The sequence below is a fragment of the Schistocerca americana genome, chromosome 2, assembly GCF_021461395.2.
Source record: "Schistocerca americana isolate TAMUIC-IGC-003095 chromosome 2, iqSchAmer2.1, whole genome shotgun sequence".
Classification (NCBI taxonomy): domain Eukaryota; kingdom Metazoa; phylum Arthropoda; class Insecta; order Orthoptera; family Acrididae; genus Schistocerca; species Schistocerca americana.
This window is the reverse complement of record NC_060120.1, coordinates 851,475,020-851,502,623: the sequence shown is the minus strand read 5'-3', so window position 1 is coordinate 851,502,623 and position 27,604 is coordinate 851,475,020. Positions and strand designations below refer to the sequence as shown.

Sequence of the window (27,604 nt, the reverse complement as noted above, 5' to 3'; positions counted from 1 at the left end):
GTGGAACCATGGTAATGTGATGGCCACCATATTCGCCTGATGTGAATCCGATGGTTCCCATTTGGGCTGCTATCGAGCACCATCGCCGTGTACACAAATCAGTGGCTAGTTACTTACGGGAATTACATAACTTGTGAATAAACACCTGGTGCCACATAGCTCCACAAATCTACCAATGAACTGTAAAGTTTTTTCCCCTAATATAGTCTCCCTGTACACTAGTCCATTTGGTCAAGCAATGTTCCAATACCTTGATACCACTTCAAAAACTATCCAGGCCTGCAAAACACCCATCAACTTCAGCTGTCTGCTCTCTGTTTCAAGAGAATCTCCATCCACTGAGGAAAATTTTGAGTTTGAGCAAGAGATGGAAGTGTTATGAAGCAAATCAGGTGAATAAGGCAGTTGTGGCAACAATTTATATCTTGGTTCCTGTATTTTTGCCTTGTCAAGGACACATGCGTGTGGGTGCATATTGTCTTTGTTGAAGATGACTTTCTTCCTTGCCAGACCTGGCCTTTTTTCATGTATCTTTTGCTTTAGTTGGTCCAGGTGTTCAGCATAGTACTGTACCATAATTGTTTCATGAGCAGAAGATAATCTTGCCAGCAGGATCCCTTTGACATCCCAGAAATCCGATGCCACGACCTTTCTGGCCAACTGTACTGCCTTTGCTGCCTTTGGTGGTGATGAATCAGCATGTTTCCATTGCTTTGACAGTTGTTTTGTCTCTTGTCTCTGGGGTATAGTAGTGGACCCAAGATTCATCTGTGGTCACATACAGGTGCAAAAAGTCTTTGATTGCTCTGAAAATGAAATGTTTGGCCATTTCCATTCTGATACCTTTCTGACCCTGTCGTGGTACCTATCTAGCAGATAGTTTTGTCATACCCAGTTCCACTGTTCCACTTTGACATGCTCTTGATACCTATCTAGCAGATAATTTTGCCATACCCAGTTCCACTGTGATGTGCTCTTTCAGATGATGTCCCTATAACTTCAACAATTTCTCTCACTTTCAGCCGGTGAACCTCTACGATCACTTTATCCACTTCTTCAATAGTGTTTGGATAAGTGCACATCTTGGTGTTCTGCTACATGGATCATTATGCAAGCTGTCCCGAGCAAATTAAAGCTCATCTGGTCACTTGGCAACAGTTGAATATGAAGGAGCAGGGTCCCCCTGCATGTTCTGATAATCACCATGAATTTCCTTTGTTTCTACACTTTTCATTATGAAGTACTTAATCACTTCTGAAATATCAGATGTTTTTTTCCCATCTTCACAAATCACTGCATGGGAATAACAGAGGAACATCTGCACCACAGATCTTTCCCCAGAACACTGACACATTACGTGTTTACACATAAAGAATGACCTATTGCTACGCTGGAACCTTGTTGTGCTAGCACTGACATTGGGGGTGATTTTACGAACTCCTCAAACTGCCCTCGTAATAATTGTAATTAGAAATTATGTCTTAGATATCGTCATAAACACTTAGTCCTATAAATTTATCAGTTTGCGTGGCTGCAGATGAATGACAGTGGAAATGTCTATTGGTAGGAGGAACATTGTCTGCGACCGTGTGTGTGTGTGTGTGTGTGTGTGTGTGTGTGTGTTCGCATTTTTATTTCAGTGACTGTTCAATATACCAAAGGGGAATCCATTTGTTTTGAGAGAGAATGATGCTGAGAACTAAACAGTGATATTTCCCAAAGATTCAATTGCTGTGGCTGGATTATTATTATTATTATTATTATTGTTATTATTCCCCCACAAAGTTTTTACCACTGCTCCCTATTACCAATGAGAAGGAAGCCAATAAATTGATGATTAAATAAAATGTTGTTTCATGAATAAATGACTAGAATTATGAACATTGTTATTGTTTATCTCTGTTTTTGCTTGTTCTGCCATTTTTACCACACTATTGATAATCATGTTTTAAAGAACACAACAAAATTAGACCAAACGTTACATTTATTAGCAATAAGATATGTATGGGTATCCTTGTTTCCATATCTTTGTTATGTAAAGAGAATAACCAAATAATCAATTAATACTCCTAACTAGAATGAATCAACTAATCCACAAAGAGACATAACATATTTTTTTCATTATAAATCTGCTGCATTATTTTTTTGGAACCCCTATATATGATTTTCCCCCCCAATTTGTTAACATCGAGTATAGATTTAAGTGTCAGGAAGTCGCTTCTGAAAGTATTTGTATGGAGTGTAGCCATGTATGGAAGTGAAACATGAACGATAAATAGTTTGGGCAAGAAGAGAATAGAAGCTTTCAAAATGTGGTGCTACAGAAGAATGCTGAAGATTAGATGGGTAGATCACATAACTAATGAGGAGGTATTGAATAGAATTGGGGAGAAGAGGAGTTTGTGGCACAACTTGACAAGAAGAAGGGATCGGTCGGTAGGACATGTTCTGAGGCATCAAGGGATCATCAATTTAGCATTGGAGTGCAGCATGGAGGGTAAAAATCGTAGAGGAAGGCCAAGAGATGAATAGACTAAGCAGATTCAGAAGGATGTAGGTTGCAGTAAGTACTGGGAGATGAAGCAGATTGCACAGGATAGAGTAGCATGGAGAGCTGCGTCAAACCAGTCACAGGACTGAAGACCACAACAACAACATATATGATTAGTTGGCAATGGTGGCCCTCATAAACATTGATTGGTGTAGTGTCGCTACAAATTATGTTCATGTGTACTAGATTTGTATCACAGTGTGCTGCAGTGTACCATTATTTAATAATATACTGTTGTCAAGGAAGTAAATTACTCTTGATTATTTTAAAATTATCTCTATTATATTTCAGAAGCCCTGTGCATGGCATTGTAAACATTTACAATGTACAAAACGTTGCTATGAGCTCTGTGATCGTGATCCATGTTATGAACCTTGTGAAAAAAAGCTTCGGTGTGGCCATGATTGTGTTGGCTTCTGTGGTGAACCGTGTCCTCCTTTATGTAGAATTTGTGATGAAGATGAATTAATGGCAATTTCCTTTGGCTCTGAAAATCAAGAGAGTGCCAGGTATGTTTCTCAATATTTATTTTTAAACTTGATGTTCTGTAGCAGTATTTAAGTATTGTTTCTTCTTTGGATGGTTATTAAATTTTTTTTATTTTTATGATAGTAAATGGCACTACCTTGAACAGTCAAGTCTCCAAATATGATGTAGTTAAAGTTGTAAGACCATTATGAAAAGGGAAGTGGCTAGTCACCATATAATGGAGATACTGGGTCACAGATAGGAACAGCAAAAATACTGTTCCAAAAACAGCTTTCGGCCCATAAGGCCTTCATGAAAAATACACACACACACACACACACACACACACACACACACACACGACTGCAGCCTAAAGCAACTGTGGCTACAGTTGCCATCTTCTGCGCATTTATTACGTCTTTTATTATAGTCTGAAAGAAAAATTCCAGTTGTTTTTTCCTGACATTTTAAGAGTAACTATATGAAAATGCTTTAATTGTAACTGAGATCATATAATGAACAGTTCTGTTGAAAGTGAACCTTAGAGAAGCAGCTCAAATTATATAATTAATGAAAATAAAGCAAATCAATACACATGTGAAAATTCGAAGACAAAATTCACTGGTCTAAGTGGCACTTACATAAATGATAGAGGATAGATATATAAAGGTAACTTTTTTGTCTAGACTCTGCTAGTATTGATGAAAAATTTGCTGTATTTGTTATGAATCATGATTGTTTAAAGGCAATCACTTGTTTGTGAGTGTGGCAGTAATCCTTACAATGACGCACTTTCGCAGTTACACAGCTGTTGGTCAACTGATCCTCCTTCCTAGTCGCCATGACCAACTATATCCTCACCCACAATTACTTCTCCTTTGAAGCTATTACCTACAAACAAATCCAGGGTACGGGTGTGGGCACACGCATGGCACCATCCTATGCCAACCTATTCATGGGCCATTTAGAGGAATACTTTATAAAAACCCAGAATCCTAAACCCCTTACCTGGTTCAGATTCACTGATGACATCTTTGCTATCTGGATCGAAGGTGAGGACACCCTATCCAGCATTCCTCCAGAACCTCAACAACATCTCCGCCATTTGCTTCACCTGGTCCTACTCAGCCCAACAAGCCAACTTCCTAGAGGTTGACCTCCACCTCAAAGACCTCCGTCTATATCAAACCTACTAACCACCAGCATTACCTCCACTTCAATAGCCGCCACCCATTCCATACCAAAAAAGCCCTTCTGTACAGCCTAGCCACCCATAGTCATTGCATCTGCAGTGACGAGCAGTCTGTCTCGGAATATACCGAGGGTCTCACTGAAGCATTCACTGTCGGTAATTATCCTCCCAACCTTGTACAAAAACAAATCTCTTGTGCCTTATCTTTCCAGTCTCCCGCCACCTCCCGAAGTCCCACTGTCTGGCCACAGAGGAGCATTCCCCTCATAACTGGAGCAACTGAATTGCATTTTCTGTCAGGGTTTCGATTACCTTTCGTCGTGCCCTGAAATGAGAACTGTCCTGCACACTATCCTTCCCACCCCTCCTACAGTTGTATTCCGCGATGCACCAAACCTACACAATACACTTGTCCACTGTTACACAACCCCTGCTCCCAATCCCTTACCTCGTGGCTCATACCCTTGTAATAGACGTAGATGCAAGGCCTGTCCCATACATCCTTCCTCCACCACCTACTTCAGTCCAGCCACTAACATCACCTATCCCATCAAAGGCAGGGCTACCTGCGAAACCAGTCATGTGATTTACAAGCAAAGCTACAACCCCTGTGCTGCATTCTATTTAGGCATGACAACCAACATGCTGTCTGTCCGCATGAATAGCCACCAACAAACTGCAGCCAAGAAACAAGTGGACCACTGTTGCTGAACACCCTACCAAACATGATATCCTTCATTTCAGTGACTGCTGCACAGCCTGTGCCATATGGATCCCTTCCATCATCACCAGCTTTTCTGAATTATGCAGGTGGGAACTTTCCCTGCAATACATCCTGCATTCCTGTAAACCATCCTGGCCTCAACCTTCATTGGTCACAGTCCTCGTCCATCCAGCCCCTTCCTGTTCCCATTCCAACCCTACACAGCCATCATTTCACCACCACATCCAGTCTTTTTATTTTATTTCTCTCCTTTTTTGCTACACCACACTCCCCCTCCCCCGCCAATCTCCCACCTGCCCTCCTTGTAAACTGCAGCACTTCACTGTCTGCTGTCTCCACCATATTATCCCTCCCCCTCCCCTCCCCAGCCTCCTCCTTACCTCCCAACCAGTCGCCACTCCCGTCAGTATAGTTTAGTTCAGTTATGTCATGTTCCATAGATCATTTTCACGATTATTTTATCGATATGATGTGGAACAAGGCATATTACAAGATATATATACACACACATGAATACTGCTAATATTAATATTACTGAAATTTTTGGTTCTACACATTTAGAGGTACATTTTTTTTCCCGAGTTTTGAAACAGAAACTCATCTATGGAATAGAAGGAACTGTCCAAAAGAAATTATTTTAAACTAGATTTAAAACTTGATCTGCTTCCTGCCAGACACTTTATGTTGCTGGGCAAATGATCAAAGATTTTTGTCACGGAATAATGTACTCCTTTTTGAGCAACTTAAAGCAACAATAACGGATAGTAAACGTCATTTTTCCCTCTAGTGTTGTACATATGATCATCACTGTTCTCCGCAAATTGAGATGGATTATTTATAACAAATTTCATTAGAGAAAATATGTACTCTGATGGTGCAGTTAAAAATACCTAACTTCTTGAATAGGTGCCTACATGACATTCTTGGGTGAACACCACTAATTATTCCCACTGCTCTGTTTTGTGCAATCAATACTTTATGTCTAAGTGGTGAGTTACCTCAGAAAACAATTCCATAAGACATTATTGAGTGGAAATATGCAAAGTACGTTAGGAGGCTGATCTGTTTATTAACAGGACTAGCGTTTATACGAAGAGTGAAAGAAGATAAATTTAATTGTTTGAGAAGCTCAGTAATGTGCTTCTTCCAGTTCAAGTTGTCATCAATGTGAACACCCAAAAGTTTGGAGAAATCTACCCTGTTAACTGTGCCCTGTTCATCTGCTACATCAATTATTGGTACAACTCTATTCGGTGTACAGAACTGGATATAGTGAGTTTTTTCAAAATTAAGGGAGAGTCCATTTTCTGAGAACCACGTAATAATTCTTTGAAAGACATCCTTAACAATATCTTCTGCTGCTTTTTCTGGAATGGGATTTATTATAACACTCGTGTCATCTGCAAAAAGCACTAGCTCTGCTTGCTGAACATTTAGTGAGAGGTCACTCACATGAATAAGGAACAGCAGAGGACCCAAAATTGAACCCTTTGGGACTCCCTTTGTGATAACTCCCCATTCATTGGAATTTACCACCGTCCCAACATTATTTGTGTTATTCAACAACTTTTTACTTTGTTTTTTAAGTATGATTCAAACCAGCTGTGTCTATAGCCATCAGTTCCATAAAACCTGAGTTTTTCTAAGAGTGTAACATGATCCACACAGTCAAATGCTGTGGAAAGATCACAAAAAATACCAACTGGTGATAATTTGTTATTTAGGGCTTGTACTATTTGATGGGTAAATGTGTAGATAGCATTCTCAGTTGAGTAACCCTTCCGGAATCCAAACTCTGACATGCTGAGTGAATTATTTTCACTTAAATGTGAGACTACTCTTGAATACACAACTTTTTCAAATATTTTAGAAAAAGAAGTCAGCAATCAGACTGATCTAAAATTATTGAAGTCACTTTTGTCCTCTTTCTTATGAAGAGGTTTGACAATTGCGTGTTTCAATCTTTCTAGAAAAATTCCATGTGCCAGCAAAGCATTACGTATATCACTAAGGACTCCACTTATTAAATTATAACAACACCTCAAAATTCTGTTAGAGACTCCATCAACACCATGAGCTCTTGTTTTTCAATATATTTAAAATTCCCATAATTTCAATGGGGGATGTTTGTGCTGTTATTTTTAACATATTTTTTTGCTTCTTCAATTGAACCCTTTAATCCTATTTTTGATGCTATATTCAGGAAGTGATTGTTAAAAATACTTGCAACTTGTGAATTATCACTCACAACATCATCATTTCACTTTGTTGCTATGGTATGCTGTGCACTGTCAGGCTGCCCCATCTCGCTTTTTGCAATATTCCACATAGTTGTGATCTTATCATCCGCATTATTAATTTCTGTCAGAACACACAAGCTTCTCGACTTCTTAATGACTTTCCTCAAAATATTACGTTATCTTTTGTAGTAAGTAAGTAACGTCAGATCCTGACTTATTCTGGCCTGCACATATATTTCCCTTTTCCTCTTACACTGTAGCTTAATTCCCTTAGTAATCCATGACTTACTTGACTTTGTAATGGCTTTTTTGGATAATGTTTCAGGAAAGCAACTCTCAAATATTGAGACAAATTTACGGTGGAATAAACTGAATTTGGCATCAGCATCATTTTATGTGTATACTTCATCCCATTCTACCTTTTCTAGGCTGCTCTTAAAACACTGTATCCTGTTCGCATCAATAAGCCTCCCTGCTTTGTATGAGCCTGCCTCAAGCCTGTAAGGTGCTATACGTGTTATTTCCATTAACTGTGCATCGTGATCAGATAGCCCATTAACAACTTGTTACACATTTATAGTTTCTGCCTGAGCACAGTCTATGAAAACGTTATCGATAAGTGACGTACTATCCTGCTGCACATGTGTTGGAAAACTTACAACACATACTAAATTGAAACAACCAAAGAAAGATTCTTGCTCATTTTTCCTATCCGTATCTTTTAAAAAATCTACGTTAAAGTCACCACAAACCACTAACTGCTTCCTTTTGTCTGACAGGTAGCTCAATAATGCCTCTAGATTTTTCATGAATAGCTGAAAGTTAGCTTGAGGGGATCTGTAGATTGTTACAATTACTATAGAAGTATATTGCAGTTGTAACTCACAAGCACATGCTTCAAGAATCTGATCTACACAAAAACTATTTGTTTGAGAGCTCTGGTACTGCTGTTCGCAGTGTGGTTTCAGTTGCCTGAGACTGAAGTCGTGTGTGTGAGAGTTGCATTTGCATGTGTTACTAAGTTTAGCTCTGATCAACAGCACACATTCGTATACGTATAGAGAGGTTACTATTGTAAGTTTGAATATGTTAAATGATGAAATACAAAGTTCACTACAATAATTTAAACTACTTCCTCTTTTTTAATTGTTTTACACACAACTCTTTTTTTTTTTTCTTCTTTTACTTTTTTTTTTTTTTTTTTTTTTGTTTTTTTTTTTTTTTTTTTTTTTTTTTTTTTTTTTTTTTTTTTTTTTTTTTTTTTTTTTTTTGTTCAAATTTATACATGTTATGAATGGTATACTCATCTTTAGAACTATCACTTCTATGTCATGTTTATTACAAAATATTATATGAAGCAAAGAGAACATTTTCTTTTGGTACCATGTATTCTTGTTGTATGACAATGACTGTTTAAATAGTGTTTAGATAGCTGATCGTGAAGTATCCTCAGGAAAATCATAGCATTTTCACATGCATATTTCAAATGAGAAGTCACTTCATTATTATCTTTAAATGATGTAAATAAACGATTTTCAATTACAGTAGTTGAGTAGAGACTGGTTCTACATGTTTCACAGTCATATAGTACATCTGTTATTCAGTAAATAGCATGCTACATAAGCTAAGGCCCGATGATCTATGGAGTCACGCACATCATCTGAGCAAGAACTAGGAAGTAGCTGAATCATAGCAGTGTCATTGCAGACATTCAGATCACTTTTATTCAAAAGTTCATTAATACCATCATTTCCCAGAATGTAACACAAATTGTTCAGTGGCTTGTAATCATCACATTTTCACAAGTTGGTATTAGTAATACCATGTTGCTTTATACAACAAAAGAAATTCTCTAGAGCATCTTGATTGAAGGGGTTCAAATTTAAGTACTTAAACCCTACTTCTTTTAAGTTCTTCCACAAGAAAATAAAATACTTTAATGTAAACTGCCAACCTTTTATATAACTAAACAAATTAGTCATGTTTCTACTTGTTTTCAAATCTGTCATTTGTCAGCTGCCTATTTCCTTCAGTAGGCTGTACCATACTTCTATATGTGGTGAATTTTCTGACAGTATTTTCCCATCACTTGCATATTGCTCATTATTGTTGAATGAATCAAAGAGATTGTCTGTTTTTACTACAAACTCAGCTGTGTGTAGCCTCAGATGGTAATATCTGTGTAGAAATATATGTTTCGATTGATGCTGCAACTGTATGGCTCACTTGTTCAGCAGCAACTTTGACCTTCATTTTGACATAGGAATCAGAAAAGTTAAAGTGTTTTGCTTTTAGTTTGGATAGAGTTTCAAATCTCTTCTTCTGATCCAAAGTGGAATATCCGAAAGTCCAGTATATTTCGTTTGCTTCACACCATTCTGTAAGAGCCGTCTGGTTTGTTGCATTACAAATGACTTTGAATCAAATATGCGAAGTTCACTTATTATGTGTACGATGAGTGCTGTCCAATGGCTACAGTGAAAAGTGGTTGCAATAAAGTAATATGCAAGAAATGCCTTTCAGCTTATACTAATGCATTATTAGCAGCTTCAGGTGACCATAATAAATTACCCAAATCCTGATTGCCATATATTAACTGTTTGTGTACCTCATAATACATTCCATCATCCAGAGACATTTCATCAAAAAGTAGAACACAGTTCTTGGCATTTTCATCCATATTAATTACTTCCATTGTTAATATATTTGTCAAAGATCGATTAAATCCTGTAACAAATGGTATGTGGGAAAGCACTGACTGAAGGGGTCGGGCTTTGGAAGAGAGAAGTATGTAACCAAGTATCTATACAATTGGGAATTACACTTGTAAATAGATAAAGCAAATACCTTATCTTGTCTAGAATATCACATTGCTGCAGATATGATAAGGAAAGTTGCTACTCACCATATAGCGGAGATGCTGAGTTGCAGATAGGCACAACAAAAAGACTGTCACAATTCAAACTTTCGGCCATTAAGGTTTCAGTTGCCTGAGACTGCAATCGTGTGTGTGTGTGTGTGTGTGTGTGTGTGTGTGTGTGTGTGTGGGTGGGTGTGTGTGCGTGCGTGCTCGCGCGCACAGGCTGTGCATGTGTATTTGTGTCCATTGTTGACGAAGGTCTTAATGGTCGAAGGCTTTAATTGTGAGAGTCTTTTTGTTGTGTCTATCTACGACTCAGCATCTCTGCTATATGGTGAGTAGCAACTTTCCTTCTCATAATACTATTACATTTTATCCTGGATTTTCCATTGTTTGACATTGCCGCAGATGGTTTATTCGCATACCTTAGTTAGCTATTAATAAATGTTTTTGTCACATCATTTAACACTTCTTCAATTAATCGAAATTTCCAGTCATCGTATAGTTCTCTCAGAATTTTCAACTGGTTGCCCTCATTCTGTAGCTTTTATAATAATAATTATTATTTACCTACTCTGGCAAGTGTATTTTAATGCAATTTTAAAAAAAAAAATTTCTTGTTGTTAAATCACATTTTGAACCTCACACCCTTACTACTTTCACCTTCATAAATAGGTGTGCACAAAAATCTGTTCTCATCATCATCTGTCACTGAGAAAGGGGACTGGTTGGTTCCTCCAATATTTTATAGTTTGCATTGCAACCTGTATCATGTGCACACTTATTTTTTCATTTGATGTGGTGAAAACAGTGTCTCTTCTACTAGTGCTACTACCAGCACCAGCACAATCACCACAACCTGTGTAACATAAATAGGGGGGAATCCTGGTATAACACCAATTCCATATGCCTTAGAATAACTCAAGGCTTTAGCCCGTGTGTAGAGATGTTTATAAAAATCTGCTTGGCAAAAATGATCCTCTCATACGTAGTAACAACTACATTTAATGTCTTCAGCTACATTAAAAATTGATTTCCACTTTTTTTGGATATCTCACTCTTTGATGCAACTGGGGATTTGTAGAAAAGTTTGTTCTGAAGTTCTGGGGTTAAAAAATAACCACTTTTGCATCCAGGAAATTGACATGAGTACTTCTATCTCAATCTGGAATTTTTTTCTTCCTTTATGATATGTCTCTGAAATGTCACCCAAACCAAATATTCTGAAAGAAAATAAGTCAGACTCAGACCACATGGATGATAAATTAATTCCACATATAGTTCGCTGTATTAAACTTTAACAGAGCAACTGAATTTTTGTTTGAATGATGTAACACTTCTGCTCTGGTTGCTATTACCAAAAGTAACATTCCTTTTAGACTCAGAAAAGAATATTTCTCCTCTGTGCTACAGATCTGCACATTATGCAACTCCATACAGTGTGAGCATACATCATCTGTATTTAATATAGCTATAAATTGTTCCAAAACAGATTTTAATTGCAACTGCATTGAATAGAACTACTGATACAGTGAAGTTTGTAACACTGCTGACTACCATTTAAGCATATATCACTACATATCATGATATAGACCAAATCAAGCTGTAGACAATATTATGAAATAGTTAATGCTGTAAACATTTATTACAATGTGTTGAGAAATATCCTGGGAGAAGATTTCTGCTACACTGAACATTGCTACAACAATACGTGTGAATGTCATTCTAGTTGAAGAACCTGCTTTGTGTGACTTTTGAACAGTTGTAAGGAATTGTTGTAGTTGTTGTTGTTGTGGTCTTCAGTCCTGAGACTGGTTTGATGCAGCTCTCCACGCTACCCTATCCTGTGCAAGTTTCTTCATCTCCCAGTACTTACTGCAACCTACATCCTTCTGAATCTGCTTAATGTATTCATCTCTTGGCCTCTCTCTACGATTTTTACCCTCCATGCTGCCCTCCAATGCTAAATTTGTGACCCCTTGATGCCTCAGAACATGTCCTACTAACCAGTCCCTTCTTCTCGTCAAGTTGTGCCACAAAATCCTCATCTCCCCAATTCTATTCAATACCTCCTCTGGCGCAGTGGTTAGACACTGGACTCGCATTCGGGAGGACGACGGTTCAATCCCGCGTCCGGCCTTCCTGATTTAGGTTTTCCGTGATTTCCCTAAATCGCTCCAGGCAAATGCCGGGATGGTTCCTTTCAAAGGGCACGGCCGACTTCCTTCCCCGTCCTTCCCTAATCCGATGAGACCGATGACCTCGCTGTCTGGTCTCCTTCCCCGAAACAACCAACCAACCAACCAATACCTCCTCATTAGTTATGTGATCTACCCATCTAATCTTCAGCATTCTTCTGTAGCACCACATTTCGAAAGCTTCTATTCTCTTCTTGTCCAAACTATTTATCGTCCATGTTTCCCTTCCAAACATGGCTACACTCCATACAAATACTTTCAGAAACGACTTCCTTACACTTAAATCTATACTCGATGTTAACAAATTTCTCTTCTTCAGAAACGATTTCCTTGCCATTGCCAATCTACATTTTATATCTTCTCTACTTCAACGATCATCAGTTATTTTGCTCCCCAAATAGCAAAACTCCTTTACTACTTTAAGTGTCTCACTTCCTAATCTAATTCCCTCAGCATCACCAGACTTAATTCGACTACATTCCATTATCCTCGTTTTGCTTTTGTTGATGTTCATCTTATATCCTCCTTTCAATAGAATGTCCATTCCGTTCAACTGCTCTTCCAAGTCCTTTGCTGTCTCTGACAGAATTACAATGTCATCGGTGAACCTCAAAGTTTGTATTTCTTCTCCATGGATTTTAATACCTACTCCGAATTTCTCTTTTGTTTCCTTTACTGCTTGCTCAATATACAGATTGAATAACGTTGGGGAGGGGCTACAATCCTGTCTCACTCCCTTCCCAACCACTGCCTCCCTTTCGTGCCCCTCACCCCTTATAACTGCCATCTGGTTTCTGTACAAATTGTAGATAGCCTTTCGCTCCCTGTATTTTACCCCTGCCACCTTTAGAATTTGGAAGAGAGTATTCCAGTCAACATTGTCAAAAGCTTTCTCTAAGTCTACAAATGCTAGAAACGTAGGTTTGCCTTTCCTTAATCTTTCTTCTAAGATAAGTCGTAAGGTCAGTACTGCCTCACGTGTTCCAGTGTTTCTACGGAATACAAACTGATCTTCCCCGAGGTTGGCTTCTACTAGTTTTTCCATTCGTCTGTAAAGAATTCGTGTTAGTATTTTGCAGCTGTGACGTATTAAACTGATAGTTCGGTAATTTTCACATCTGTCAACAGCTGCTTTCTTTGGGATTGGAATTATTATATTCTTCTTGAAGTCTGAGGGTGCTTCACCTGTCTCATACATCTTGCTCACCAGATGGTAGAGTTTTGTCAGGACTGGCTCTCCGAAGGCCGTCAGTAGTTCTAATGGAATGTTGTCTACTCCCGGAGCCTTGTTTCGGCTCTGGTCTTTCAGTGCTCTGTCAAACTCTTCACGCAGTATCATATCTCCCATTTCATCTTCATCTACATCCCCTTCCATTTCCATAATATTGTCCTCAAGTACATCGCCCTTGTATAGACCCTCTATATACTCCTTCCACTTTTCTGCTTTCCCTTCTTTGGTTAGAACTGGGTTTCCATCTGAGCTCTTGATATACATACAAGTGGTTCTCTCTTCTCCAAAGGTCTCTTTAATTTTCCTGTAGGCAGTATCTATCTTACCACTAGTGAGATAAGCCTCTACATCCTTACATTTGTCCTCCAGCCATCCCTGCTTAGCCATTTTGCACTTCCTGTCGATCTCATTTTTGAGACATTTGTATTCCTTTTTGCCTGCTTCATTTACTGCATTTTTATATTTTCTCCTTTCATCAATTCAATTCAATATTTCTTCTGTTACCCAAGGATTTCTACTAGCCCTCATCTTTTTACCTACTTGATCCCCTGCTGCCTTCACTACTTCATCCCTCAGAGTTACCCATTCTTTTTCTACTGTACTTCTTTCCCCCACTGCTGCCAATTGTTCCCTTATGCTCTCCCTGAAACTCTGTACAACCTCTGGTTTAGTCAGTTTATCCAGGTCCCATCTCCTTAAATTCCCACCTTTTTGCAGTTGCTTCAGTTTTAATCTACAGGTCATAACCAATAGCTTGTGGTCAGAGTCCACATCTGCCCCTGTAAAAGTCTTACAATTTAAAACCAGGTTCCTAAATCTCTGTCTTACCATTATACACTCCTGGAAATTGAAATAAGAACACCGTGAATTCATTGTCCCAGGAAGGGGAAACTTTATTGACACATTCCTGGGGTCAGATACATCACATGATCACACTGACAGAACCACAGGCACATAGACACAGGCAACAGAGCATGCACAATGTCGGCACTAGTACAGTGTATATCCACCTTTCGCAGCAATGCAGGCTGCTATTCTCCCATGGAAACGATCGTAGAGATGCTGGATGTAGTCCTGTGGAACGGCTTGCCATGCCATTTCCACCTGGCGCCTCAGTTGGACCAGCGTTCATGCTGGACGTGCAGACCGCGTGAGACGACGCTTCATCCAGTCCCAAACATGCTCAATGGGGGACAGATCCGGAGATCCTGCTGGCCAGGGTAGTTGACCTACACCTTCTAGAGCACGTTGGGTGGCACGGGATACATGCGGACGTGCATTGCCCTGTTGGAACAGCAAGTTCCCTTGCCGGTCTAGGAATGGTAGAACGATGGGTTCGATGACGGTTTGGATGTACCGTGCACTATTCAGTGTCCCCTTGACGATCACCAGTGGTGTACGACCAGTGTAGGAGATCGCTCCCCACACCATGATGCCGGGTGTTGGCCCTGTGTGCCTCGGTCGTATGCAGTCCTGATTGTGGCGCTCACCTGCACGGCGCCAAACACGCATACGACCATCATTGGCACCAAGGCAGAAGCGACTCTGATCGCTGAAGACGACACGTCTCCATTCGTCCCTCCATTCACGCCTGTCGCAACACCACTGGAGGCGGGCTGCACGATGTTGGGACGTGAGCGGAAGACGGCCTAACGGTGTGCGGGACCGTAGCCCAGCTTCATGGAGACGGTTGCGAATGGTCCTCGCTGATACCCCAGGAGCAACAGCGTCCCTAATTTGCTGGGAAGTGGCGGTGCGGTCCCCTACGGCACTGCGTAGGATCCTACGGTCTTGGCGTGCATCCGTGCGTCGCTGCGGTCCGGTCCCAGGTCGACGGGCACGTGCACCTTCCGCCGACCACTGGCGACAACATCGATGTACTGTGGAGACCTCACGCCCCACGTGTTGAGCAATTCGGCGGTACGTCCACCCGGCCTCCCGCATGCCCACTATACGCCCTAGCTCAAAGTCCGTCAACTGCACATACGGTTCACGTCCACGCTGTCGCGGCATGCTACCAGTGTTAAAGACTGCGATGGAGCTCCGTATGCCACGGCAAACTGGCTGACACTGACGGCGGCGGTGCACAAATGCTGCGCAGCTAGCGCCATTCGACGGCCAACACCGCGGTTCCTGGTGTGTCCGCTGTGCCGTGCGTGTGATCATTGCTTGTACAGCCCTCTCGCAGTGTCCGGAGCAAGTATGGCGGGTCTGACACACCGGTGTCAATGTGTTCTTTTTTCCATTTCCAGGAGTGTATAATCTATCTGAAACCTGTCAGTATCTCCAGGCTTATTCCATGTATACAACCTTCTTTTATGATTGTTGAACCAGGTGTTAGCTATGATTAAGTTGTGCTCTGTGCAAAATTCTACCAGACGGCTTCCTCTTTCATTTCTTAGCCCCAATCCATATTCACCTACTATGTTTCCTTCTCTCCCTTTTCCTACACTCGAATTCCAGTCACCCATGACTATTAAATTTTCGTCTCCCTTCACTATCTGAATAATTTCTTTTATCTCATCATACATTTCATCAATTTCTTCATCATCTGCAGAGCTAGCTGGCATATAAACTTGTACTACTGTACTAGGCGTGGGCTTCGTGTCTATCTTGGCCACAATAATGCGTGCACTATGCTGTTTGTAGTAGCTTACCCGCAAGCCTATTTTTTTATTTATTATTGAACCTATTCCTGCGTTACCTCTTATTTGATTTTGTATTTATAACCCTGTATTCACCTGACAAAAAGTCTTGTTCCTCCTGCCACCGAATTTCACTAATTCCCACTATATCTAACTTTAACCTATCCATTTCCCTTTTTAAATTTTCTAACCTACCTACTTCACTAATTCCCACTATATCTAACTTTAACCTATCCATGTCCCTTTTTAAATTTTCTAACCTACACGCTCCAATCCGCAGAACTCCAGTTTTCTTTCTCCTGATAACAACGTCCTCTTGAGTAGTCCCCGCCCGGAGATCCGAATGGGGGACTATTTTACCTCCAGAATATTTTACCCAAGAGGACGCCATCATCATTTAACCATACAGTAAAGCTGTATGCCCTCGGGAAAAATTACGGCTGTAGTTTCCCCTTGCTTTCAGCCGTTCGCGGTACCAGAACAGCAAGGCCGTTTTGGTAAGGAATTACCAATTTTATATGAATGCATGGTGTCTGTTCTTTTGGACATGTATGGAATCCACAGCTACGATACATCTTATGTAAGTTGAAGAAGGAAGGGAAAGAAAGGGAAGGGAAGGGACTGTTGATGTCAGCTGCATCAGTACTGTGTGCAGCATCAGCTGTGAGAGAGAAAATGTGTGCCAAACCGGGATTCAAACCCGGGATCTCTTACTTTCTAGGCAGTTGTGTTGACCACTGCACCATCCAGACACAGTGTTTATTGCAAATTCTTGGACTATCTCTGCCAACCCACATTCCCACCTGTCTGCAGTCCCTGTCCATGTCCTCCATGCTCGCTGCTTTGAGATCCCCACAGGAGGTCGTATGTAACGGTGATTTCGCACTGAAGAAGGTGGATTGCTCGCACATTGAAGTGAGTCAATTGTATGAATGCATGGTGTCTGTTCTTTTGAACACATCTGAAAGACCGAGCGAGGTGGCACAGTGGTTAGCACACTGGACTCGCATTCGGGAGGACGACGGTTCAATCCCGTCTCCAGCCATCCTGATTTAGGTTTTCCGTGATTTCCCTAAAATCGCTTCAGGCAAATGCTGGGATGATTCCTTTGAAAGGGCACGGCCGATTTCCTTCCCCGTCCTTCCCTCACCCGAGCTTGCGCTCCGTCTCTAATGACCTCGTTGTCGACGGGACGTTAAACACTAATCTCCTCCTCCTCCACATCTGAAAGAGCAGACACCACACCTTCATATAATTGATTTGCGTTGATGGGCAATGAATCCGCCACATTCAGTGTAGATGCACCAATTTCATTCAGTCCCCCAGCAGCAATCTCAAAGTAGAGAGCATGGAGGACCCTGACGTGAACAGGGATGGTGCTAGATTGGAATGTGGGTCAACATTTGTGATAAGCACTGTGTCCCGATGGCACAGTGGTCAACGCAACTATTAAGCAGGAGATTCTGGGTTCAAATCCCGGTTCAGCACACATTTTCATTCATCACTGCTGATGGCGGGCACAGTCCTGATGCAGCTGATATCAGTAGTTCCTCCGTTTCCTTTCCTTTGTCCCCTCTCCTCCATCAATTTACATAATTACTGATTTGGTATGTAAGCTAGTAAAAACACTTTTTAACTAGAATGAAAGTTATATACTGTGCAGAAAGCTCAATATAACTTATGGGAATGTAGCTGACTGACGTCATCAGCAGCTGCCAGTATTTCAACAGGTGACATCTCTGTACTTTTCAAGGCAAAACTGCAGCACGTAAGTGCTGTGCAAGTGAATATTTACTGTTGAAAAAAAAAAAAGAAACAGTAAAAAAATACTTTAGACATTACAATTACAGATCAACTTGTGGGCAACATGTAACAACATTCACTAAATTCCATTTCAGCTGCCACAGTACAGTGTAAACCCAAATAGATTATCTTCCTTACAAATGGTAAAAATGAAACAGTACTAATGTAAATGTGTTCACATGTTGTTAATAGGTACAATAAACTGTAGCAGAAATCAACGCACTAGAACAGTCCTTCCATTCAACGAAAATTTCAAAGCGGATAATACACCAGTCTCATCCGTCATTGAATGTACTAGTTAATCCTGTATAAATAGCGTTCACTAAATACAGTAGTATTTCATGCTAAACCATATAATCCCATGTACAAATGTGCACGTTGTAATCTTACCCACACACACATCAGCATTAAATTTTCCAGTCTCTTCATTTGTTTCAAAAGTTTCGAGAGGCATAAGATTTTATTTATCTTCATTTTCTCATTGTTGGCTGCAGTCGTGACTAAGGGTAGGTTCGTGAGGCTGAAATTTCTTTAACGTTGTGGGTTCCCGTTGACATAATAATTTTTGAAGATTTGCCTGTCTTACTCTTGAATTTTATTTTTTGTCACATTCTTACAGTATCACACGATCTTTACAATTTCCACTTCTATAACACCACAAAACAAGTCTGTTTCCATCAAAGGCATGCCCACTACCACTTACATTCTGTGATACCAACAATAATCCAAAGAGTTTACAAAGCAAAAGAATTTACTAACTTTCTTGATAAAAGAAGAATATTCACCAAATTATATCACTATTTTGTAAATGAATCCAGAAATAAATTTAATAATCAGCATTAGATTGTGCAACTAATAATATGAATTTTAAGTATACCAGATATTTCGTAATTTCAAATATTTCTAAAAGAAGAGTAATTTTAACTGTACATATCGATTGTGACAAATTAATTTCTTTTTATACATTTTAGCCTGAAATATAATACGTTGTATGCCAAATCGTATGTAATTCCTTTAGGGAAACAGCTGAGATAATTTTAACCTGTACAAAATTCGAAAGTACTTTTTGGTATTGGCTATTTCTATATATATAAAAAAGGTAATGTTTTAGGAGGGTGTCCCATTACAACTTATACGTAAAATATTTTTGCTATATAATAGTAAATAGCACAATAACTAGTTTAAGGCCAACGGCCTCACTGATATGGTAACACCAAAGTTAAGCACTGTCATGCTTGGCTAGCACTTGGATGGGTCACTTTCTGGGTCTGACGAGCGCTGTTGGCAAGCATGGGGTGCACTCAGCCCTCAAGGGCTGAGAAGCTACTTGATTGAGAAGTAGTGGCTCCAGTGATGATGGCCGCGAGTGCAGTGTGCTGACAAAATGCCCCTCCATGTTTGTAGCCAATGATGCCTGTCAGCTGAGAATGACACAGTGGTAGGTTGGTATCGCTGGACCTTCCAAGGCATGTTTGGATGAAGAGTAAGATTACTCAGCATAAACAGTGGCAAGAAGCTACATCATATTCAAAGGAGAATTACATATTCACGCCATGACAAGATTAATAAAATTGAATGCAAATTATGTCAAAAGCTGTTGACATAGAATTTTCCATTAAATACAAGAAAGTACAAAAAGTAGATGTGAACAAAAACATCATCAAATACAAATCATATACTTACAACACAGTTAAATCACACAATACACGCAGTTATTCATAAGCAGGAACAAATCGACACACATTCGCACCCTATGATGAAACCAGATAGATAGATAAAAAATTGACTCACCAAGCAGTGGCAGAGAAAACACACAAAAGTTAATGGAACTTGCAAGCTTTCAGAGTCAGTATCTCCTCCTCTTAGGTGCGTTGAAGGGAAAGTACGAGAGGTGAAGGAAAGTGACTGGTGATGTTTAAGAAATGAGAAGAATTATGGAAAAGATGGTCAGAATTCCAGTTCATAGAAAATATACCAGATGAGCTGAGAAGGAAAGACATTGTTGGGGACTGCACCAGATGAGATTTGTAAACTTGAGAGCTTAGAGTTGAAGATCGTGTTCTCAGCCTCTTATCTAAGGCACTCTCACCTCCCCAATTATTTTTATTATCCAGGGTTTCACTTTCAGCTCTAAATCTGTATGTAATCATGCTGTTTTGGTGAAGGACCAATTTTCTTTCATGTGCAATGTTAACTGGAAATATCACTTTGTACCCCAATTGTAAAACAGTTCCAACAGCAAACATGCCATTGCATCCTTCCTTGAACAGTTCCTACAACGATCCCAACTTGCTACCTCAAAATCACCCTTCACAAGCCTTCCAAGAATTCCTAACATTCAACATTGCTTCACAACTCTTTCCCATTCCCTATAACTTGACCCTAACCTGTCTCTGCAGAACTCCTAACTCTTTATTGCCTAAAAAGTGATGACTCCATCATTATTCCCCTGCCAGACAAGGAATCTGGCAGTGTGGTACTTGATCAACGGGAGTATGTAAGCGAGGAGCTATGTCAGCTGTCTGAAACCTCTGTGTACAGCATCTGCTATCAAGATCCTGTTGCTGTGATACAAACTGACCTACAGTTCCTCCTTTAAACCTCAGGCTCCTCACAAGGACTAACACCTCAATCAACAGAACTTCTTATCCCATCAAAACTGCACTCTCCCAACTTTTATCTTCTTCCTAAGATCCACGACCTCAATCACTCTGGCCATCCTGTAGCTGCTAGCTTCATAGCATCTACTGAACATAGATCTTCCTAAGTTGATCAACACCTGCAACTTATAGCGCAAAGACTCCCCTCCTATTGAAGACCCCAACCATTTCCTAAAGTGTCTGAAATTCTGGCCCATTCCTCCCCATGACACACCTTGCTTGTCACCATTGATGCCATCTCCCTCTACAGCAACATTGCCCATGTACATCTGTGTGCAACTGAACGTCACCTCAACCAGCACCTACCCCCAACCCCCCCCCCCCCAACCCCCCCACCCCCACCCACCACCACCAGATTCCTGACCTGTGACTTACAACTGCTGTCATGCATTTGGAGTGTAGACATCAAGTAAATAGAGAGGTCCACAGTATCCAGTTCAGTGTATGTGGTATCTGTTCTGTGTGCACCAATGTTAGGATGTCTCCATTCATTTTTTGCATTGTGGCTTGATGATGATGCTAATGAAGCATCAAAACTCATTAACTGAATAATAAATTATTTTAGTAATAATTACATCTGTTGGTATCCTTTTTCTACTAATTGTTGATGAGCCACACTACATATTCCTCTCAGGTTTACAAATGTCGTCGAGTGCAGTCCCCAACATCAGTCTTTCTGTCTCGTCCCATTTGGTAAGTCTCCATAATTCTTCAGAGTTCCTAAATTTTGGCAGTGTTTCTCTTTCACCACTCTTCTTTCCCAGTCATCCCTTCCGCCAGGAGGAGGAGCCACTGACTCCGAAAACATGCACATTTCTTTAACTGTTATGTGTTTTGTCGTGATCCCGCTTGGTGAGTAGACTGTTTTGGCTATCCAGTTATATTTTATTTTAAAAAACTGATGACTTTCAGTAAAAAATAAATATAGAATCATTTACACCACCAAATATCACAGACGCGAGCAAAAATCTAGCAAAATATGAGCAACATACTTACATAGCAGTTTAAACGGTACAGTACGCAAGAAGTTGTAATCAGGAACACTATGATATAAAACCTGCTTCTATTTGATTCCTTTACTTTTACTGTGAAATCTTGCTTCTTCCCAAATTTCATGGTTGCAGGTTAGTGGGACGTACCCTATAGTTTTTGGTGACTGAGTTTGTGAGTATCAAAATATGTGACATGAATGGCCGTATCTTTTGATTGCATTCACTCAGAAGTTTAAATTTTTTATGCCACAAAAGAACCATTAAATTGAACAACAAATTTGAAGTGAAAGTGTGTAAATTGCATGATTTTGAGTTAGTTATGTATTTTTAAGTATAAAATGATACAAAATCATAATTTTCAGAAATGTTTAGCTCTAGCTTTTTTTAAAAAAAAGTAATCTACATTTTTGTATAAATAACTCACTAACTATATCTAAAAACACAGATGATGTGACTTGCCGAACGAAAGTGCTGGCAGGTCGATAGACACACAAACAAACGCAAACATACACATGAAATTCAACCTTTCGCAACAAACTGTTGCCTCATCAGGAAAGAGGGAAGGAGAGGGAAAGACGAAAGGATGTGGGTTTTAAGGGAGAGGGTAAGGAGTCATTCCAATCCCGGGAGCGGAAAGACTTACCTTAGGGGGAAAAAAGGGGTATACACTCGCGCGCACACACACACATATCCATCCGCACGTACACAGACACAAGCAGACATTTGTAAAGGCAAAGAGTTTCACCTGTGGGAAGTGGCTAAAAAAGATCAGTGATGTGGGAAAAACGGAAATGGAAAAACAGCGAAAAAAAGCGAAAGTTATTGGAACTAGCCGAAATGGCTGTTTAATAGCTGAAAGGAACTGTTTGTGAACTGGAAATGGTGGATTTTGTAGCAGCAGTATTGTTGAAAGCGGAAGAAAAAAATTTTTTGGTTATGGTTTGGAAGTGGGTTACGTATTATTGAGTATATATAGGCAGGATAAAATTGTGTGGTACATTCAGTAAAGAGGAGAAGGTGAATACAAAATGAAACTACTTGCAAAAACAGAAAGAGAAAATAAGATGACAGGAAAGATTTCGAAATGCAACAGTGACAATAACAAACGTAATTGTTGGGTTCAAATTAATGATATGAATATAATAGAGGGAAACATTCCACGTGGGAAAAATACATCTAAAAACACACATGATGTGACTTACCGAACGAAAGTGCTGGCAGGTCGATAGACACACAAACAAACACAAACATACACACAAAATTCTAGCTTTCACAACAAACGGTTGCTTCGTCAGGAAAGAGGGAAGGAGAGGGAAAGACGAAAGGATGTGGGTTTTAAGGGAGAGGGTAAGTAGTCATTCCAATCCCGGGAGCGGAAAGACTTACCTTAGGGGGAAAAAAGGGGTATACACTCGCACACACACACACACATATCCATCCACACGTACACAGACACAAGCAGACATTTGTTTGTGTGTCTATCGACCTGCCAGCACTTTCGTTCGGTAAGTCACATCATCTGTGTTTTTAGATATATTTTTCCCATGTGGAATGTTTCCCTCTATTATATTCATATCATTAACTCACTAACTAAATATACATTCATGTTCCAAGATTCAGCATAACAAATTTCAATTGAATAATTACTTGAATTATGTTGCGTTATGCAGACCATTCTGGAAGTACAAAAGTAAAATATAAAGAAAAAATTAAGATAATATTGCATGAATGAAAATACTTTGTAAGTCTACTTTGTACCAGAACTATGTGAAGCACAAAAGAAAATGTACAAATTAACTGCTCACAAATGTATATAAAGGGATACAAATGTTAAATGTCTATATGTACAGTATATACCATTACATATTTTGTTCGGAGATAAATTCAGATGATGACCGTTTTTGCTTGGCTTGACTTTTATACACATGCTCAGTAACATCCCTAACGACAGTCCGGTAGTAATCTACTCAAATAGTAGGGCTCCACTTTCCAGCATACGTGCTCTCAAATGTGGCAATACCTCATTGAAATCGCTCCCCATATTCATCACTTACTGCACCATAATCTTTGGGGAAGAAATCAAGATGACTATGTAAGAAATGCATTTTCAGTGACACGTTCAAACCAAGTTTTTCATAAGATGACAACGTGTCTACAATCTCCTTGTAATTTATTGCTCGTTTGTTCCCTAAGCACTGTAAACAGACTGACTTAAAACATTCCCATGCATACTTCTCATCACCTTGTATGATTCCATCAAAAGTATGGTCTCCAAAAAGCTCTCGAATCTGTGGGCCTACAAAGATGCCCTCCTTTACTTTGGCATCACTTAAGTAAGGGAATTTTTGCCTTAAGTACTTAAACACGTCACCATATTTGTTCATTCCCTTAACAAAGTTTTCATGAGACCCAATTTGATGTGCAAGGGTGGGAGCAGAATCTTTTTAGGGTCTACTGGAGGTTCACTCTTAATGTTCTTTATACGTGGTTGAAGAGATTTTCTGGAGGGCCATTCATGTTTACTGCAATGAGATGCACGAGCTCAGCTGTCCCATTCACAGAGGAAGCAGCAATATTTAGTATACTCTAATTGCATACCTTTTAGCAGTGCAACCACTTTCAAGTCACCACAAATTTGCCATTGAGAGTCATTATACTTGATGGCTTCTAGTAAAATTTTCATGTTTTGGTATGACTCTTTCATATGCACACTATGCCCAACTGGAATAGAAGGAAGCTCGTTGCCAATATGTAAAACCACTGCTTTTAAGCTCAACTTTGACAAATCAATAGTGTCTCCACTCATTAGGGTTGTAATTAATTATGAGAGCCTTGATTAGACCATTTATGTCTACACATGCCACGAGACTATTTTCCATGTTAAAAAAAGGAGTTAATTGTTGCTCTGTTCTGCGGTAGAATGAAACATTTATATTGCTTTCCAGAAAACTGCGCTGCTGCAATCTTGATGCTAAAATCTCAGCCTTAGCTTCAGAGAGCTCTAAATCTCTAATGAGATCACTTAACTCATTTTGAGACAATTTTTGTGGATCATCTGATGATGATATATTTGGAAGAAACTCTGGATCTTGTGATGTACATGGTTCAGGACATTCAGAATCCCCAGCAGAAGTAATCTCATACTCTGTCTGTGGTTTAGGTATTGGCAATCCTTCCCCATGTAGAACGGGACATATGGTGGATGGAATGTTGGGATAGATCACTGTCCACTTCTTCTTAGATATTCCCTTCTTGATAGGAGGAGCCATCCAAAGTAGCAGTCACTGACATAGTTGGCTCACGCCAGATCATGGGCACTGCAAAGGGCTTGAACGTCCTTTCCCATGCATCCAGTTCCTGAGATTGCTGGCACAAGTGTTACAGATCACATGTGGAGCCCAGGGTTTATCAAGATCACCTATTTTGCACCCGAAATAACAACTGTAAGCTTTTTTTAATCAGTGCAGTTATTTGCTGTTTTTGTGAAGCAAATGTCACTTCTCCACACACATAGCAAAATATGTCAGTACTGTTAACAGAAACTCGTGGCATTTTTGTCCACTTCAGTAGCAGTCAACTTGAACAACTGGTAGTTAATCTGGAAACAAATGTGCAAAAATTATTACATGCATTAATACGGTCACTGAAGTTGAAGAGGGAGGAGACAAAAATAGCACTAAAATTGATATCAAATTGTTTATATCCAAAATATTGCACACGAGTAAGACCAGGGACAGTAGTATAATCCATTGTTACTAGTTATTATGACTTTGACAAACCATTATAATAATTTATTTTAAACGTAACATAAAAATCCGTGTATAATTATGTCACTGTAATGAAACAATGTAAAATGAAAATTAGAGCTGATTTTGAATTGCCTTTGTGATTTTCGCGATCAGCACATTAGAATTGATAGGACTTTGCTGTTTTCATTTGATTTACATTTTCATTGTTACACAGTGTAATCCTTAGTGTATGACAAATTTCAACTTGATACATACTACTTGGGCCTTAACAGATGGACAGACAGATGGACAAAGTGATCCTAGTAGAGTTCTTTTTTTACCGACTGAGGTGTGAAACCCTAAAAAGGAATGAAATTATACACAAGTCATGCTGATGCTCTCAATTCAGTACTGGTTCCATGAGTGTAGAGTGACTGCAAGCATAATCTTTTTTCTAAAGTAGATTTGTTAAAAAAAAATGCAGACCAGGATATTTATGAACAGTGGAGGCATTTTCATGACAATACCATGGAATGAAATGAAGACAATCTTCAGTGTCTGCCTGAACAGATGTTGGGACAAAACAAGAGTAGAACTTCTTCAAGGAATGGGGATTTTCCTGTTTGTAGTATAGTTCTGTGTTCCCTGTCATTGTAAACCTGTGACACTGGGGCAAGCTATGGCTAAAGGTGCACAAAGGAATATTTTCTGCTATCAAAATTCTGAATTTTTAAATAAAAACATTCTTTTTTACAAGAATTACAATGCAATATAAATTTTTGTAGGCAATAAACAATTGAAGATCCATTCAAAACAAATTTCAATAGTTGTTTTCCCATTGCTAAGAAATTTATATATTTTAAATCATGTCAGAATTACCAGTGCAGCTGATCCAAGTACTTTTTTTAATTTTTTATTTTTTTGTCTGAATTCTTATGAGTGGTTTTAGCTATGTTTCATTATTGCAGATTTGTCTACCTAGAAGACTGCAAACACACAATTGAATCTAAGGCACTGGACAAGTGGTTGAAACAAAAAGATGATGAAATATGTCTGAAAAGCTGTCCCCTCTGCAAAACACCAATAAAGAGAACCTTACGGTTCTTAAATTATTTGAAAAAGTCATATATCGACATCAGTAATATAAAGGAAAGGGTGTTTGGTAATCCTAGAGAAAATGTTGCAAAGAAGATACAGCTGGCTGCTGCAGTGAAAAAAATGGTCCTCCCATACAGAGTAAAAAGTAAGTATTGTAATGTTGACAGCAGTGATTTATTTTAACATGTGTGGGTCTTTTTGTATTTCATTACTGTCAATTCCATGTTCTTTTTCCCAACTAATCCTTGGAAGGCAAATGTGGCTCACTTGTACCATACTTTATTTGCATCCAAAAAGACATGGGTTCAGGTCACTGTCTGAACACTGAGGTGTTTGTTTCCTGTTGTTGTCCTAAATTACTTAAGAAAAGACCAGGATGGTTGCTTTGAAAAGGACATGACCAATTCTCTTTTCTGTCCTTCCCCAGTCCAAGCTTGTACCCCATCTCTAACAACCTCATGTCCAAGTGATGTCAGACGCTATTCTTCCTTCCTTCTGTCTTTTTTGCAAAAGGCTTATGTAAGCAATAGTGGTTAACAGTATATGGTAATAATATTAAAAGAAAATTTCATTCATATTTTTTTTTTATTTGCAGGTTTCTAATAATCCAATGTAATAGAGATCTATCTTCTGTGAAGAAAGGGTGAAAAATATTACCCCTCTCAACCATATTCCCTTTCTGTACTGAAAAAAAAAGAAAAAAGAAAAGCAGTAGTTCCAAAAGTTCCAAATGATGTTATTTGCTTTTGTGTGTTTTCATCAGTTATACTACTATTAGCTTCTCCTAAAGATAAGCAGGCTGCTGGCTAAATCATCTATTCCTTTGTGAATAGTCAGATAATTTGAAATACGTGACACAGCAGTACATATTCTGCTCCCTTCTGAGAGAACAGTGTGGTTAATTCCTGACGTAACAAGTAGTCACTTTGGAGAATGTTTTATTCCTTTGCTAACTATGAACTACAGAGAGATATTGCTATAATTCAGAAGCTTGGGCATGATATGAAGAATCAGAAAGTAGTATTAGCACTGGTTCATGTAAATAGTATGAATGTTAGTTGGAAGATAGGTACTGCAGAAGGGTTTGTAATTCTTTCAGTTTTCTGTGAAATTGATTGCTATATGGGGTAAAGATAGAAACAAAGCAAGTATTGATTCCGTCTATCTTGACAATTTTTGTTGTCATATGCACATAATCTGCTGGTCTGCAATGG

General features: G+C 39.3%; 1 protein-coding gene across 1 annotated transcript in view; it reads left to right on the top strand.

The window, feature by feature from the left end:
• Positions 1 to 27,604, top strand: part of LOC124595720 (NFX1-type zinc finger-containing protein 1-like) — a 413,636-nt gene that overhangs the window by 346,142 nt on the left and 39,890 nt on the right. The window contains exons 14-15 of the mRNA XM_047134586.1: positions 2,843 to 3,060; positions 26,261 to 26,535. Coding sequence (XP_046990542.1) covers positions 2,843 to 3,060; positions 26,261 to 26,535 — 493 coding nt within the window. The remainder of the gene's footprint in view (positions 1 to 2,842; positions 3,061 to 26,260; positions 26,536 to 27,604) is intronic.